The sequence below is a fragment of the Mustela nigripes genome, unplaced genomic scaffold (assembly GCF_022355385.1).
Source record: "Mustela nigripes isolate SB6536 unplaced genomic scaffold, MUSNIG.SB6536 HiC_scaffold_76, whole genome shotgun sequence".
NCBI lineage: Eukaryota > Metazoa > Chordata > Mammalia > Carnivora > Mustelidae > Mustela > Mustela nigripes.
Window position 1 is genome coordinate 2,703,304 of NW_026739491.1, and position 18,246 is coordinate 2,721,549.

Consider the following 18,246-nt stretch of genomic DNA (forward strand, 5'->3'; position numbering starts at 1 on the left):
CTGAGCCACCCAGGCACCCCTCATTTTATGTTTTAACAATTTTTGTCTTGTTAGAAATTTAGTCCTCAGTATGGTGGGTAGTAGAACTTTTTTTAATAGATAAATTATAGGTAAAGCTCAAAGTTTCAGATGCAGGTAAAATGGCTTGTCCTCATCTATTGTTCAGGTCCCTAGACTTTGGTTCTTTTCTTGTGTGTGTGTGTTAAGGAAGTATTCTTTTTTTCCATTCCGGAATGGGAATTAAATTTTACAGCCTAGATTTTCTTTGTGAGGAATTTATTTTCCTCAAAAGATACTATCTTAATATTTTTTCACTTTGGTATCTTAGGGAGAAATTTTTTTCCCTCCCACATGACTGTTTGCACAGCTAGACAATACCATCTCTGTATGCTTTGAATTTAAAAGATATTAGTCACATTTTTCAACACTTTTTTTTTTCCTGTTTTAGATTCCTATAGGCAATGGAAACTGATCTCAGTTCCCAGGACAGAAAGGACCTGGACAAGTTTATTAAATTTTTTGCCCTCAAGGTAATATATCTATTCTCTTGAGCTCAGAACTGTTAGAAATAACTTCCGTGCTTCTCCCTTTTTGGAAATATAGAATAACAGCTTGCAGCTTGCCCATTTTAAGGGATACTTCTGTCTGTTGTAAACCAAACTGTGAAGTTTGGGGGCGGTACTGGGGGTGTAACTAAAAACTAGTTTCCAATTTTCCACAGCTACTTGTTCAAAAAAAATTTTTTTTTGCAAGGCTGTTTGCAGAAATGTCAAACTATTATGCCAGGTTATTGGCACAGTATGTTCCCTTGGGGTGGGAACAAAGATAGTGGACTGGAATGGACAGCATTTCAGGCATCCTTCCCAAAGCATCAGCTAACTCTGAAATGCCTGACTTTCATTTATTGTTCCCTTCTGGGTAAATGAAGAATTAAAACTGAATCTTGAATGCTTGAGAAGTTATATTTTCTTGAGAAGTTATATTTTCTTAAATCTAAAAATCATTTCCACCTCTATCACTCCTTCTCATGATTGCCATGTAAAAAACAATCCATGCAGTAGATTCTGGTTGTAAAATTAGTTGGGAGACTTTTGCCATATGGGCCAAATGATATGAATAATTGTGGAATCCTTGGTTTAAATCTACTATGATTACATAAGTGTACGGCAGTGAATATTTAAACCTACGGTTGGACTTGTTTCTTTATGAAAGTCAGAGCTACCATGTGCAAATTTCCTTCTGCCATGTGAGAATATTACAGATCCCAAGCCTTAAACTAAAATTCCTCCAATCAATTGACATTATGCCCTCAGGAATATTTACAGTATTATTTTTGTGTTGTTTTTTTTTTAATATGTTCTTGAATTTTAAAATCCTGTCATTTCCTAAAGTGATGTTACGATCATTGGCATCTTTATAACCCTGCATTCAGGGGGTGTTAACCCTGATTGTGAGTCAGATCAATTTAAGACTCTTCATCATTGATTTTTTTTCTTGTTTGTTTGCTTTTTTTTTTTTTAGACTGTCCAAGTGATTGTCCAGGCTCGACTCGGCGAGAAGATTTGCACTCGTTCATCTTCATCCCCAACGGGTTCAGATTGGGTAAAGTTCCTGTTTTGTTTTGTTTTTTTTTTTTAAGGCGTGTTTGTCATCAGGAATTGTACATGGTGCAGTTGCAAAGAATACAGTTTATAGTATTACTAAATCATAACATTAATATGTCGAATTCCATTTGATTCATTCACTTGGAAAGTACATTCTTCATCAGATGGTAGCCCTAGGTTTGTATGATTTTCATCTTTCTTCTGCAGTCGGGGAAAAATTTAGTCTTTAGGAAAATACCTTGTTGACTGATTTTTATAATAAGTCATTACCTCTTTCAACCTGAGTTTTGGGGCTTTGATGCAGGACTTTTCTGGGCAAGGGAGAAATGAATGGATGTCCTTCATCACTCAAAGCTATGCCCGCATTACCCAGCATAACCATCTCATTGCTTTATGTTCCCATAATGTGCCTTGTGAGTGTTTAACAAAAGTCCCTTTTGTTTTCTAGTTCAATTTAGCAATCAAAGACATCCCAGAGGTTACACATGAAGCAAAAAAGGCGCTGGCAGGACAGTTGCCTGCTGTTGGGAGATCAATGTGTGTGGAGATCTCACTCAAGACTTCTGAGGTAAGGTTATGGCCAGGGTGGTGTGTTCATTTGGCACTCAAAGCTCTTCACACTCCGGTTCCAATTCAACTTCATTCCTGCCTCCTCCCTCTCTGAATTTAGCATTCTCTGAGGAGGTCATGCTTTTTGTATTTATTCTCCCAAACACTTGAAATGGGCTTTTTGTCCTCCTCATGTGTCAACTATGTATGAAATGTTTCTACTTAATCCTTCAAGACTCATGTGCTCTTGAAACCCCCTTTCTAGTGGGAGAGGTAACTACTTTCCTTAGACTTACCATATGCTTTGTTTACATTGTTTCTAAAATACAGTTGATGTACTGTGATTTTTTATAGATGTGTTTTTACTTATTTCACATCAGGATCAAGGCAGATATTGTTACTTGTGTGTTTATTGATTTATTTCCATTATAAGATTGTGAAGCTGGGGTGGTATAATAAAAGGCAGTTGGAGTTTGGAGCTGCACAGACCCAAGTTCAGATCCTAGCTGAGTGACTTTGGCCAAATTACCTAACCCCACCCCCACCAACACCACCAAACTAACATGACACTTCATAGGGTTTTTATATTTTCTCATTTAATCTTTATTCGTAAAGTGCCTAACATAACTTACAGTAGCGATCATTCCATGTTCCTTTCATACTTTATACTTCTATTCTTGAGGTCAGCAGTTACACCACATCTTATTTATTTCTGTAGTTGTTCAGATTCTTTTTGAAATGAGGCAGGATATAAATAAATAATCATCTCTTGGGTCTAGCTCAGTGCCTGGATGGCACTCTTGATGAAGTTTGTTGAATGAATGATGTCGATACTTGTTCTATGGAAACCTTAGCCCCCCAAAAAACAAAACTTCCTACTCTTCTTTACTGTATTACCAGTTTATACTATGAATCATTTTTGTTAGTGATCCACAGGGAGTCCTAAAGGACTCTCTAGAAGAACTCTTTCCTTTCCCAGGTGAAATCTGAGTATAAAATATTCCGATTATCCTAGACAAACTGCACCAGCTTGTCTTGGATACTTCCTACTATTCATCCTCCCTTGACTTTGGGGAGCAGGGGAAATCCAAAATTTATCACATCATTTAAAAATGACAGTATGATGAAAAAGATACCTTAAGGATACATACTTAAATTTTATCTAGAACTAGTAAGTTCTGTATTCCACAAACTAACCCAGGGTTACTCCCAAATCTAAAAGAATAGCCCTCTTCCAGTTGATTGGTAATAAGGTTACTTGTGTTCAAAAGTATGACTGTCCTTCTTACTAAGTGGCACACAGGAGTGTTACAGGGTTGAGGGATTCTGGCTTTGGTTTCTGTTTTTCTTTCCCACCCACTGGACTAAGTCTGTTCAGAGTACCAGAGAAAGACTGAACAGTTTGGCTAAAGACATTGCAGAGCTAAAAAGATTTTTAAGTGAGGAGCTTGTTAAGGTATTCCTTAGCAGTGGGTGTCACCTAAAAATATCTCCTATAGAATTGGAGGGAAAGGCTCTCTCCATCATCTGAAGTGTTGGCCTTTCTGAAGAGTAATTTGGATATATATAGCAAAAATCTTTGAAGCATGAGTACTGTTTAACAATGCTAATTCTGGAAATTTATCTTAAGAAATTTATTTAGGGCAATGACAAAGTTTTAATCTCAAGGCTATTTATCAGAATCTTGTTTGTGGTAGTGAAAAATTAGGAGTGACCTATATGTCCATGTATTTGGGGAACTGATTGGATGAAATGATGGTCATAGGGTAGAATACTATGCAACCATTAAAAATGATGTAGAATTTTACTAAGGAAAACTTCATGTTGTGTTTATTAATGGGAAAGTGATAAAAATAACATACAGTATAATCTCACATTTAAAAAAATGTTTAGGTTTATTTATTTAAGTATTGTTAGACTCAACATGGGTCTTAACGCATGACCTCGAGATCAAGAGCTGCCTGCTCTTCTAACCGAGCCAGCCAGGCACCCCTCATGTTATTTATTAAAGTGGCTGGTGAGTTTATAAATTGATTTTTTCCTCTTTATTTTTTTCAGTATTTTTATAGTGACTGTACAGTGCTTTATAATAAAAGAAATAATTAAAACAAGTATTTTTCAATTGTCCCATCTACAGGGAGATTCCATGGAGCTAGAAATTTGGTGTCTTGAAATGAATGAAAAGTAAGTGCTCTGACTTAGGGTCTGTGGTTGTGGTAGCTGAGGATAAAAGATGACACAGGGAAAGCAGGGCTTTTGTTACCAGTCATGGAGGGTGTTCTTCCCACTTAACAAAGCCAGTAGGTCTTTGCTACAATTTGCTTCATGCTTGGCTTCCAGCCCAGGCACAGAGTTGACCTTCAGCGGGAGGGTCAGTCCACCGAAACTTAGACACCACAGGGAAAAGAGCAGAGAAAAGACTGAAAAGGGTTTGTTGTTTTCCCAGAGTACAGATAGTTCTCTGATTAAATCCCTTGCGAGCTCTTGTAACATGACTGCTCTGTGTTGTCTGTTTTCTGTATGGCAGACATCCAGTATGATTCCCCTTCACTACTCCTTTTTACATGCTGTGTTGGTCATAGATTGGAAATGCATGTTATTTTCCTTCTCCATGTTCCTATTTCAAGGCAGATTAGCTTACTTCCTGCCTGAAGCTTCAGTTTTCATGAGCAGTATATAGGCAAATGGAGGAAATAGCAACACATCAAAAGAAAAATCTTAATAATTAAGGTCTGGGTTGTGGGTATTGTTTTTCTTTCCTAAGTAGAAAGCTATTGCCAGGTATAGTCTAAAATTTTAGTACCAAACAGACTTTTCTCTAGATTTCCCATTAGATATGTAGAGGTAGAAATCTCATAAGATACTATCTTGAAATTATTTGCACTTCCATTAATATAATTGCAGTATTGAATTACTGTTTTTGAGTGTGTAGCTTTGTTTCTTAAATAATAGCTTCAAAGCTAGAAGAAAACATTAGGTGCCTTTTGTTATCTACTGCCTGGTTCTAGAGCACAGAAAAGTAAAACTTTTGCTTACCTCAATAATCTCTTGATAAACTGACAAAAACCTCTAATTACACGTTTAGTTCAGAACCTGTTTTCATGATAAATTTAATCTTCTGCAGTTCCCACACTTAATTTGCAGTCATCTATGTTGACTGTCATACTCTGTGAAAGGTGTTATGTGGACTGCAAGGCAGGTTATATTCTATCAGAATTCATGAATAATGCTAACAGACGATTCTCAGTCACTAGACAGAACATAACACCTCTATATCCGTTACATTTCTGTTCTTGGTTTTATGTGAGTTGAGTAGGCGAATGCTGATTGTGTCTGTGTGCTCCTCAGGTGTGATAAAGAGATTAAAGTTTCCTACACGGTGTACAACAGACTGTCGCTGCTGCTGAAGTCCCTCCTTGCCATAACTAGGGTGACACCAGCTTACAGACTCTCCAGAAAACAGGGGCACGAATATGTCATATTGTACAGGTAAACAACATAGTGTCACCTTCCTGATTCACTCATTAGCCTTGCCACTTGGCGCATTGACTGGTATAGGAGTATTCTGTGATTAATTTTGGACAGATGGTTGGTAGGATAGTAGATGCTGCAGCTTTACTATGATTGTCTGTCCTTCCTCCTTTGTGAACCTCAACTTTGCAAAGCTACCAGGTTCTTTGTCCTTTTGTTCTGTGTACAGTCACTGATTCCTATGGAATGGATTTTGAGGTTGTAGTAATACACATCTCAAAGCTGAAAAAGGGGCTTAAGACTTTCAAAACCAGGTTATCCTGGGAAAATACCACAGCCTTCTCTATTTCAGAGTTAAATTAAAACCTGTCTAACAGACTTTCAAATTCAATTTGTTGTTAATAGTTGTCTGTGGATATATAGAACTTCTCAGTGATTCTTTGAGTATTTTCCTTAGAGTGGTTCACCTCAACATGTATTTATCGAGTGCCTTTTTAATGTGAGCATTGTGCTAGACCCAAGGAAGAACTGTACAGAGGCCCTACCCCGTAGGGGCCTATCTATTGGGGGAGACAGTTTGTCATATGCATAATTACAATAAAAAGCAGGATTGGAAGACTACATAGCAGTATCAGTAGAAAAGTACTAGGAGAACACAGGGAGGGAAAGTGTGTTCTGGGTGGGAAAACCAGACAGACTTCCTGGAGGAAGTGGGATTCAAGCTAGACCTTGAGGCAGAGAGGATTTCAGCTGGTAGAAGTGAGGGAGACTGATCATTCCAAGAGGGGAGTGCGACAGATGGCAAGGCATGGAAGTTGGGGACGGAATATGAGCCGTGTGCAGTTTGTGAGAGGGGCTCTAGCGGCGGTATAGAAGGTAAGTAGGAAAGTATGAGAGTGGCACGGCGAAAGCCAGGAGTTCCCAGATCACCCAAGACTTTTTTCATGTTGTGATGAGCTACTGGTTTTAGTCTTTGGCTTATAGGTATAGAGCTAATTGTGAGGAGAAATTAGTATAACAGGATGGAAAAGACTAAGAATTAGAGCCTTAACTAGTTAAGCTAAACAGTCTACTACCGAGAGTAGTTATCAAGTCATTCTTGAATTTTCTTAGCAGTAATCTAGCAACCCTACCCATGTTTGTTTATTTTTCCGAATCTTTTTTTTCCCCCCTAAGATTTTATTTATTTATTTAACAGATAGAGATCACAAGAAGGCAGAGAGGCAGGCGGAGGCAGGGGTGAGGGGAAGCAGGCTCCCTGCTGAGCAGAGAGCCCGACTCGGGACTCGATCCCTGCACCCTGAGATCACGACCCAAGCTGAAGGCAGAAGCTTAACCCACTGAGCCACCCAGGCACACCTATTTTTCCAAATCTTTAAAATATTTTTGTTGTCTTCTCTGTAGTCTTCAGGCTTCAAGTTGAGTATTCCATTTGAAAATTACTAGACCTTTATTCAAATATAGCAAAAGAGGGATGCTTGGGCGGGGCTTAGTCAGTTAAGCATCTGCCTTCAGCTTGAGTCATGATCCCAGGGCCCTCAGCTTGGGCCCCACATCGACTCCTTGCTCGCCAGGGAGCCTGCTTCTTCCTCTGTCTGCCATTCCCCCTGCTTATGGGTGTGCTCTCTCTATCTCTTGACAAATAAATAAAATCTTTAAAGATATATGTATATAACAAAAGACCACTTCTAACTCTTCTCACTTACCTATACCAAGCTCCCTTCATTTTGGTTCTTCTGTAAGTAACCATACTACACTACTAGTCATCAACTTAATTAACTAGGACTTTTGGTCCTTTCATTACCAATGTTTAAAGCTTTATTCTGTATCTCTGGAGTAAGGCAGGATTAATTGCTCACTGTTTATTATTTAGGAGTGCTTTTGGATACAAATAATATGGTTTAAACCATAGAGAAGTGTGTGATCTCAGAGGTAGATTTGGCTCCCCTCCCTTTTTTTTATATTATTGTGTTTTGTTTTGTTTTTTTTAAAGATTTTTTAATTTCTTTGTCAGCAAGAGAGAGAGAGAGAACACATATGCACAAGTCAGGGGGAGGGGCAAAGGGAGAGGGAAAAGCAGGCTACTTGATGAGCAGGGAATCTGACAGGGGGGGCTCGATCCCAGGATCCCAAGATCATGTCTTGAGCCGAAGGCAGACGCTTAACTGACTGAACCACCCAGGTGCCCCTATACAATCATTAACAGGGTAACAGTACAGCCTTATACCATTAAAGAATAACTTTCTGGTTTATTTTTTTTAAACCTATATTATCATTTCCCCCAACTTAGTAAATTTAATCATGTCACTGTATAATTACATCGTTATAAAAATTCATTCTGAATTTGTTGTTCATTAAGACTGAATTAAAATGTTGTCTGCCCGCTATCTGTGAAGAAAACTTTTGCTTAGCACCTGAATGTCATAAAGGATATAGCCAAGAAGGTGGTTAGATAAGCACTGTACCAATTACCAATATTCAAATGAGTACTGAGCTTTTTTTAAAAAAGGATTTTATTTATTTATTTGATAGATCATGAGCAGGGGAAAGGGCAGAGGGAGAATGAGAGAGAGACAAGCAGTCTACCCCAGTGATTAGGGAGCCCGACACGGGGCTTGTTTCTAGAAACCTGAGCCGAAATCAAGAGTTGAATGCTCAACCAGCTGAGCCACCAAAGGTTGCAACAGAATGTCTTTTGGCAGCTTTTTATTGACATCATTCCTATGTTATTTTATAGCAGGAGTCAGCAAACTATGGCCAGCAGACCGTCTGCTTATTTTTATAAATAAAGTTATTTTATTTTTTTAAGTTTATTTTTTTTTAGTAATCTCTGCATTCAATATGGGGCTCCATCTCATGACCCCAAGGTCAAGAGTCTCACACTCTTCTGACTGAGCCAGCCAGGTACTCCTAAATGAAATAATTTTAGAACACAGCCTCCCCCTTGATTTATGTGTCATCAACGACTACTTTTGCAAGACAACAGCAAAGCTGAGTAGTCTGTCTCAGACTGCATGGCCTGCAAGCCTTAAATATCTGACCCTTTTCACAAAAATTTGCTGACCCCTGCTTTATGGCGTCTGTCCCTTTTGTGCATGTATTTCAGAAATTAAACACATTTCTTTTCTCTCATACCAGATTACAATTTGTGAAACCTGGGTTTCAGATTTACCCTGAATCTCCTCCCTAGCTTATTCTTATCTCCCACCTAACACCTAACCATAGGGCTTTGTATATTGTTGGAGCTTAGTTTTTAGTTGAACAAAGCCATGTACATGTTTAATTTTTAACCGTATTACCAGGAAAGTATAACAGTGTTTTATAGTGTAGTTTGTCATGTTTTATAGATCAGACTTAGAGCTAATATAGACTGCCCTTCCCAGGGAAATTCAGGGGAAGGTCCTACTTTGCTTATATTTTTGTATTTTCAGAATAAATAGTCTTGTGTAATTCTTCTATATTGGAAAAGATTTTTGAATTTCTTAACCAGTTTACTTTGGAATGACTTGTGACAAGCATGGAGAGCTCCCCTAATTGAAGACCACTCTCAAAATATGGTACCTTCTATTGCATATTTGAAAGTTGCCATACAACACCCAGGGGTCATCACGTGCCTTCCTTAATGCCCATCACCCAGTTAACGCATTCCCCCCACTCACTTCCCTTCCATCAACCCTCAGTGTATTCTCTTTAGTTAATAGTCTCTTATGGTTTGCCTCTCTGTTTTTATCCTCTTTTATTTTTCGTTCCCTTCCCCTATTTCATCTGTATTGTTTCTTAAATTCCATATATGAGTGAAATCATATGGTATTTGTCTTTCTCTGACTGACTTCTGAACACTTCGCATATTACACTCTAGTTCCAGTCACATCATTGCAAATGGCAAGATTTCATTGTTTGTGATGGCTGAGTAATATTCTTTTGTATATATATGGAATATATATATGGAGTGTATAATGGAAATAAATATATATCACGTTTTCTTTATCCATTTATCAGCTGATGGACATGGGGGCTCTTTCCATAATTTGGCTATTGTTGGTAATGCTGCCAAAAACATTAGGGTACGTGTGCCCCTTCGAATCAGTATTTTTGTATCCTTTGGAAAAAATATCTAGTAGTGCAATTGGTTGGTTATACAGCTATTTTTAACTTCGGAGGAACCTCCATAGTGTTCTCCAGAGTGGCTGCACCAGTTTGCATTCCCACCAACAGTGTAAGAGTGTTCTCCTTAAGAAAGGAGATCTTAAATGTTATAATCCCAGGGCGCCTGAGTGGCTCAGTGGGTTAAAGCCTCTACCTTCGGCTCAGGTCATGATCTCAGGGTCCTGGGACCAAGCCTTACATCAGGCTCTCTGCTCGCTGAGGAGCCTGCTTCCCCCTCTGCCTCTGCCTGCCTCTCTGCCTACTTGTGATCTCTCTCTGTCAAATAAATGAAGTCATAAAAAACAACAACAACAATTCTTTCCATATGTATCCTTATGCCTGCAGCTTCATTGAAGTGGTAACATTATTGCTTCATTAGGAGAGGTATTCATGCAGATAAGAAATGAAGGGTTTGTTAAATTGTTTTGTCTGTAGGCCCTTAGAATAAAGAATCATTTATTTTGAGGCTCCTGGGTGGCTCAGTCATTAAGCATCTGCTTTGAGCTCAGGTCATGATCACAGGGTCCTGGGATCAAGCCCCGAATCAGGCTCCCTGTTCAGTGGGAAGCCTGCTTCTCCCTCTCCCACTCCCCGACTTGTGTTCACTCCCTGTGTCTCTCAGACAAGAAAAAAAAATCTTGGAGAACAAAAAAAGGATCATTGATTTCTTTTCCTTTTTTTTTTTTTTCTTTCCTAAGGATATATTTTGGTGAAGTTCAGCTGAATGGCTTAGGAGAAGGTATGTATCAAAAAGCATTGGTAGTGTTAAGAGCCCTCCTGACTTCAGAGATGGCCTTGGGTACTGACTGTTAATGTGTAGTTTGTGATTTAATATGTGTGATATAAGTAAGGAAAAGACAGGAAGGTGGTCCAAAGAGCTGCCAGGGAATGACTGAATAATTTTGCCCAGAGTTCTAGTATTCTTTCTTACTCTTGATACCATTGTCTGTTTTCCTAATTTTCTATAATGAGCATGTTTAATGTTTCTGATGAGCATAAGCAATTTTGAAAAATTGGAAACGAAACCAAGAAAACCAGCAAAGCTTTGTTGGAAATAATGCCTCCCAGGCCCTGGTTCTTTTCTATACTTAGTTTTGGGTGGCAGCATGAGTTGAAGTGCAGTCACTTCCACGTCTACATAAACCAAGGGGTTTGTGTGATAAAGCCTCGGGGCCTCCTTTCTGTCTCACAGAGCATGTGACACCTTGGGGCCGGGTTGATTAGGACTTGCTCAAACTTTAGGACTAAAGTCCTAAAAAGGACAGTTGTTTTGCCTCTTTGAAGGTAGGTTTATCTGGAAAGAGAATGCTGTTTTCTTATAAATTTAAAAAATTATGTATATACACAAACACACACATAAACATAAAGGAAATTAAGGCCGCTTCACTCATGGCAGAGTAGATAATGCCAGAGATTGTATGATAGGCTAAATGATTCAGGGAAGGCCAGACTGGGGACAGTATCCATGTTCTCTGGGGAAAAGCTAATTATGTATTTCTTCTCCTAGGTTTCCAGACAGTTCGTGTTGGGACAGTAGGCACCCCTGTGGGCACGATCACTCTTTCATGTGCTTACAGAATTAACTTGGCATTTATGTCTACCAGGTGAGGAGAGAGCCTTGGAATCCAAAAGAACTCTTCCAAAGATATTCAAGATATTAAAGTTTGTCTGTCCCCTCACACTCCGTGGCTAAGCCCACAGTTCAGCTTTGCCATTGCTGAAATCTGCCCTTCTGGAAAATAAACTCGAGAAAGAGCCCCGTTTCCAGATGGGAGAATCTGAGTGTCTCGGAGCCATCCGTGTAGAGTTGTGGTTTATATTTAGGGATGCAGTAGTTAAGACTAGAGGTTCCTTCCAGTAGATTTAAGGCGAGGGGTCCTCTGAAGACTTCAGGGGGGCTGACAAGGCATTCTAACAAATACTGCAATCTGCTTATTGCATTACAGGCAATTTGAGAGGACCCCACCTATCATGGGGATTATCATTGATCACTTTGTGGACCGTCCCTATCCCAGCTCCTCACCCATGCACCCCTGCAATTACAGGTGAGGAACGTGTAGGGGCTTTCCCAGACTGCAGCTAGGGAAAAGCATCCACCTTGCACACAGAGCACCTCCATAAGCACAGTGGGCAGGGGGCAGTGCTGGGGACCCCACATGGAGAGCAGTGGTGTGGTTAGCTTCCCTCCCTGTTGCTGCCTGCTCCCTGCCTGTAAGGTACACCAAGCTTTGGAATGTATAGACTGTCTCCGAAAATTCTTGGGCATTTTGGATCTTGACGGTAGTAATTTGACTTTAGATTTGATTTTACTTAGAGACTATAAGAGTGGCAGTAATTAACAGAATGTCCTTCACAAATTAAATGGTTTTATGGTCACCATTGGCACAGTTTAGTTATAGATTAGAATCCAATGTCTTTAGGCCTAGATCCCAGAAAACAGAGTTCTGTAGAGGTCAGAACAGATGTTTATTAGGAAAGATACTGCCTTTACGTGAAGGACTTTTGAAGTTGGATAGGTTCGTCTTTGGAGTCTAGACTTTGTTTCACTGCATCTCTAATTGCTTATAGTTCTTTGGTCCCAACACTGGTCAGGCTTAAGAAAATATTACCAAATGACATATCAGGTAAAATGTTTAGGTTAAAAATAAAAGCCTTGGTCAGCCTCTAGATGTTTTTCTCTGGTTATGTCTGACATTATCAAGGACTCAACATGCCTCTTTTGCCATAATGAGCTCTGCCTGAAACACCTCTTGTCCCAGCTTTCGTCTTTATCCAAGCTCCCTTTGTATCCTTTCTGAAACCGACTGCTGTGACCATAAAATTCATGATTTATTTTCCTGTCATCCTAGAACTGCTGGTGAGGACACTGGAGTAACATATCCTTCTGTAGAAGATTCTCAAGAAGTGTGTACAACCTCTTTCTCCACCTCTCCTCCATCTCAGGTACAGGGAAACAGTTCTGGGGTGGCTCTGGTTACTTAGTACACGTATGGACTTGAAATGTGTCAGAATTTAGATAGTCTCTTTTGGTGGTGGTAGTGGTGGTCATTGTTGCCAGGGGGTTGTTTTGAGGGGTGAGGTAGAGCCTTCTTATCTAGCAGGTAATATTGCAATGTTTCTAGTCTATAACCATGCCTTTTTTTTTTTTTTTTTTTTTTTAGATTTATTTATTTATTTATTTATTTGAGAGAGAGAGAGCGTGAGCGAGAGCGCATGCATGTGCGCACAAGCAGAGGCCAAGGGGGGAGGGAGAAGGAGAGAGAATCTGAAGCAGCCTCTGTTTTGAGCATGCAGCCCAACACGGGGCTCCATTTCACAACCCTGAGATGATGACCTGAGCCAAACCAAGAATCATGTTTAACTGACTGAGCCACCCAGGTGCCCCTCTAGTCTCTAACCATTCTTAACCCATAAGATTACACGTAACCTTCACGTTCCTGGAGACATGGTAAAAGTCCCTAGAAGAGGAGTCCTAGAATTCCAAATGCATTATGATTCCAGAGGGGTACTCTATCCTACTCTTGTTGATTTGGTAGCTGCTTCACTTTGGAAGTGGTTAATATGTTTCCTCATAATGGAAGGAGCACAAAAAGAACCAGTAATTATTTGGCATAGAATGCCAGTAAGAAACCAGCAGTGCGGTCTCTGTTCATAGTTGACACAGATTTCTGGCTATCTGCATTCTTAATCTGAACATTTTAAACCGTTAACTTTTCCACTTGAGTCCATCTCCAGTGTCAAACTCAGTTTCAGCGGAACACAGGCTCCAAACAAGGTTCTCAGCTTCCCAAGCAGACCCACCTGGGGGCATTGTTGTATAACGTACGTGGTACCAAGTCTGTGACTGAATTTCAGGGCGTGTTTCTTCCCTTCCAGCCCGAGTCATTCGTCTCCCACCTTATGGCCTACAGCTCCCTGCTCTGCCTGCGCATCCTCTCTGCCACTCCCTTTCTCTCTGATTTGCACATTAGACCGTTTCTTCAGACCTAACTCAGTTCTGTGTTCCTCTCAACTGGTCCCAGATTATCCCCTTTAACCATCTTTCTTTGGGAGTCCAAAAAATTAATTCACTACCCATGAATTTTTATTTTCTGTGTTTTTTAATTAAGAAAATTATTTAAATTTACTCATTCTGAGTTGTTGGGAGATAACTGGATAAAATTATGGTTCTCATCTGTTTCAAAAACAGAAGTTAAGCACAAAAGTTAGCCGAAAAAAAAAAAAAACTTAATGTGTGTGAAGGAAATGACAAAATCCATGGGTCTCTGTTATTTCTGTTGTCCCAATTTAGAGTTAAGAAGATTCTTGCTAAAAGTTGCCTAGACAGTTTGGGTGGTTGGGGGGTGGGACCTGTTAACTCCTCTCCCCCGGTGAAGGTATATAGCCATGAATGTCACCATTGCTTTGGGAGGAGGCAGCTTCTGGCACTCCTGCTGACATAGAACAGTACTGACCCAAAAAGAGGGGGAGGTCCACCAGAGCACATTAGTGCAAGTAGATTATTTTTTAGATAGTCAAAGTGTTGTTTTATTTTTTAATTTTTTCATTAGAGAGAAAGTGAGAGCATGAGGAGGGCAGTGCTTAGAGGGAGAGAGAAGCAGACTCTCTGCTTAGCAGGGAGCCTGATGCAGGACTCGATCCCAGGACCCTGGGATCATATCCCGAGCCAAAGGCAGACGCATACCAACTGAGCCACTCAGGTGCCACCATTTTGGTGTTTTGGGTTTTTTAAATATTTTATTTATTTATTTGACAGATCATAAGGAGGCAGAGAGACAGGCAGAGGGAGAGGGAGGAGCAGGCTCTCTGCTGAGTAGAGAGCCCGATGCAGGGCTTGATCCCAGGACCCCAGGATCATGACCCGAGCCGAAGGCCAAGGCTCAACCCACTGAGCCACCTAGGTGCCCCCCCCTCCGCAGAGTTTTGTTTTAGAAATGATAAATGCATGAACAGTAAATGAGGTTGTGACTTGGAAGATACGAGAATGGTGAGGCTGGGGCTTAACAAATCAGTTTGTCTCTTTCTTGAGTACAGTGGAAATTTGACCTGACCCCCAAAGTAAGGGGAAGTTAAGTAGTTACTGCATCTCCCGTTTGCACAAAGTCGGTTGACCTGTGTAAGGGGAGCCTATCTTTCTCATGGTATCAGTCGCCTGTTGTGTCTTGTCACAGTTTGCAAGTAGATGGTGCCAAGATCTTATCAACACTGAACATCCCATGGGTGAGCCTTCTCATTACCCTCTAAGTACCTCCGGTTGGGGCTGGTACAGTTTGTTGCAGAAGTACTCATTTTCTTTTCTTCAAGATTTTATTTATTTATTTGTCAGAGAGCAAAAGATCACAAGCAGGCAGAGTGGCAGGCAGAGGCAAAGGGAGAAGCAGGCTCCCCGCTGATCAAGGAGCCCAGTGGAGGATCCAGTCTGAGTACCCTGGGATCATGACCTGAGCCAAAGACAGCCGCTTAACTGACTGAGCCACCCAGGTGTCCCAAAGTATTCATTTTCAACCTTAGTGGCAGAGCAGAAAGAGAAAATGATTTGCCAGCAGGTCTCATCATTCCTGTAACTACTGAACTAGTTTCTTCCTCGATTTAGCCTAGGGAATTGCATAACTGTTCAACAATTTCTATTTGAGCTTTTTGCTAGAGTCCAGTAAAATGCATGTTAATGTGGTATTTGTTTTCCCAACCAAATACAGACCATTGTGTCATGTGGGCACAGAGTCGAGTCAGGAAATAGTTGTGACCCTGAACCTGCTTCTGTGATTTCAGGTCCGACCTCCAGTTCTAAGCATTAACTAGCTAATTGGTAAGACTTAAAGATAGAACAGCAAGACCCAAAATAATCTTTTTTTTTTTTTTAAGATTTTATTTATTTATTTGACAGCGATCACAAGTAGGCAGAGAGGCAGGCAGAGAGAGAGGAAGGGAAGCAGTCTCCCTGCTGAGTAGAGAGCCCGATGCAGGGCTTGATCCCAGGACCCCAGGATCATGACCCGAGCCGAAGGCAGAGGCTTTAACCCACTGAGCCACCCAGGCGCCCCGACCCAAAATAATCTTAATTAGCTTTGAAATCTAAGAGTTGTTTGTTTTTTTTTTAAGATTTTATTTATTTATTTGACAGAGAGAGTTCACAAGTAGGCAGAGCAGCAGGCAGAGAGAGAGGGGGAAGCAGGCTCCCTGCTGAGCAGAGAGCCCAATGCGGGTCTCAATCCCAGGACCCTGATATCGTGACCTGAGCCGACGGCAGAGGCTTAACTCACTGAGCCACCCAGGAGCCCCGAAATCTAAGAGTTTTTAAAGTGCCCCGGCTTTTACTGCATCATGTTCTCCTTCACCATGTGGGGCTATAAAACACACACACACTCTCATGCATGTGCACAGGCAAGAGTGTGTGCATACACACACATATACACACACACAGTGCCTACACCTGTACTCACCAATTCATCCTGCCTCAGATGGTGTAGTCAGGTGTGCAGCTGGGGACCTGAGCTTTCTTTTTTAAGATTTTATTTTTTTAAGAGAGCATGAGAAGGGGCGGGGCAGAGGTCCCCACTTGGCACAGAGCGCAAGGTGGGGCTCAATCCTAGGACCCTGAGATCTTGGCCTGAGCGAAAGTCAGGTACTTAACTGACTGAGCCACCCAGGTACCGTGGACCCAAGCATTTATAAAGTTTCAGTCAGCAAATGTCTGTTGTTTGAACGTGTCCTTACAGATTCTGGGTCCCCGGGAAAGGGTCTCCAGTCTAGCATTTTACCCTTGGGTCTTCATCCTCAGCACGCCTTGCACCTGCTCTCAAGCCCTCGCTGCTGGAGGCCATTCTCTAACACCCTTCCGCCTCTTTTGACTAAGAACACACTAATGCTTGGTTTGGGTTTCCCTGTTGCCACCAGCTTGACTCACCTTTGTTTTCCACCTGCTCACCGGGTCATCTAGCATGCAGTGGAGCCCCCTGGGATAAACGTACCTTCTTCAGACGCTTCTAAGTTGTCCTTCTAGGGAGGCAGCCATGTTGCTCTCTCCCTGCCTCACCCCCGACTTCCTGAGTGCAGTCCGGCCCCTGTGGCTGTCTCCCCTTCCAGAGTTGTTTTCACTTCTTTCTCAAGTCCCTTTTCTGTTTTCTTCTCTTGTTTCTCCTGTCTCTGTGTGTATCTGTGCACAGTGTGTGTTTACTGTCACAAAGGCACATTTTCAGACCCCTACTCCTGTGGTGACGGACACTCTGAGGGTCCCCATGGCAGGACTGGCCTTTTCCCATCAAGTGAGTCCATACTGGGGAGAAGGGACTATAATCAGGTGGCATCTTTTTATTTAAAAAGTATGCATAAAGTACAGGGGATAGCTGTTTAAATGTCCCCAAGTGTTCTGGGGGTTATTTGAGGTTTGGTAATTGATTTTTAACAGGATGCAGCTATAGCACAGCTGCCCAAAATAGGATGTTTCATTTGCCCCTCCTCCTACCATTGATGTAAAAAATACATGAAGTTATTTATATCTTATTTCCAAATAAACAATCCAAGAGTGGTATTCTTTCTTTGTCAATATAAATAGGAACCCTCCCATACCCAGGGGTGATGGAGGGTGTGATTAGGGAAGAGGCCTTCTGTTTCAAAGGGACCTCAAGGACAAAGGAGAAAATAGAATGACCTGAGAGAAACCAATGACTTCGGCTGCAGGTTCTGCCCAGGCCTGTGCTTCCCCAGTCCTTTGGGCTGGAAACCTCAATAGTTAGCTGAGCCCCTGGGGAAAGGGGGAGCAGGGAACTCATTTGAGGCCTTTAGAAGACTGCAGAGCTGGGAATGTCAGTCCCATTGCAAATGAGTCTCTGCTTTCTTAGCCTTAGCTTAATGGCCTGGTCTGTCTTTAACCCTTCCGTCCGGCCCCCCAAGCCCAGCTGTGAGGGTGCGGGCTGGGATCCGTTCCTTACCTCTCCACAATCTTGACCATTAGTCATGCTCTAGGATTGCCTATTTTTCCCTCCTCCTCTCTTCTGCCCGTCTTTGTTTTTCTCTCGCTTAGCTCTCAAGCTCTCGCCTTTCCTATCAGCCTGCTGCCCTGGGCGTTGGATCAGCTGACCTGGCTTACCCAGTAGCGTTTGCTGCTGGCTTAAATGCCACACACCCTCATCAGGTATCTTTAAAGATTGGGAGGACCCTGGGGGTTCCTGTGCTGCCTCCCCTGCCATGTGGCGGGAGAAGGGCCTCATCCGGCCCAGTGCGATGCTAAGTAACTTCAGAGGGCCCAGGTGACTCCAGAAGGAAGAGCCTCATATAGTTCAGAAAGGAAAGAAGAGCTTCCAAGGGTTTTCTCCCTCTTTCCTTTCCCTTTGTAGTTCTTACCACGCGTGTCCTGTCTCCCATTAGCTGAGTCCCAGAGAAGACATAGATCCAAGGTTTCCCACACATTTGGTGGCAGCACTGGTGGTAGAAAAGCACAGAGGCAGCTCCCATCGCGCTCGGCCAAGTTTCCCGTCCT

The 18,246-nt window shown here is 41.6% G+C and overlaps 1 protein-coding gene across 7 annotated transcripts in view; it reads left to right on the forward strand.

Annotated features, from left to right (window-relative positions):
• LOC132008262 (autophagy-related protein 13) overlaps positions 1–18,246 on the forward strand; it is a 56,105-nt gene that overhangs the window by 29,341 nt on the left and 8,518 nt on the right. For 3 of the 7 annotated variants that reach the window (XM_059386797.1, XM_059386799.1, XM_059386798.1), the window contains 11 exons: positions 449–530; positions 1,522–1,602; positions 2,053–2,172; positions 4,291–4,337; positions 5,502–5,642; positions 10,469–10,509; positions 11,278–11,374; positions 11,717–11,815; positions 12,620–12,713; positions 16,934–17,032; positions 17,791–17,901. In XM_059386797.1, the coding sequence (XP_059242780.1) occupies positions 462–530; positions 1,522–1,602; positions 2,053–2,172; positions 4,291–4,337; positions 5,502–5,642; positions 10,469–10,509; positions 11,278–11,374; positions 11,717–11,815; positions 12,620–12,713; positions 16,934–17,032; positions 17,791–17,901 (999 nt within the window). In that variant the 5' untranslated portion in view covers positions 449–461. The remainder of the gene's footprint in view (positions 1–448; positions 531–1,521; positions 1,603–2,052; positions 2,173–4,290; positions 4,338–5,501; positions 5,643–10,468; positions 10,510–11,277; positions 11,375–11,716; positions 11,816–12,619; positions 12,714–16,933; positions 17,033–17,790; positions 17,902–18,246) is intronic. The other 4 variants (XM_059386800.1, XM_059386801.1, XM_059386802.1 and 1 more) reach the window with 4 other exon arrangements.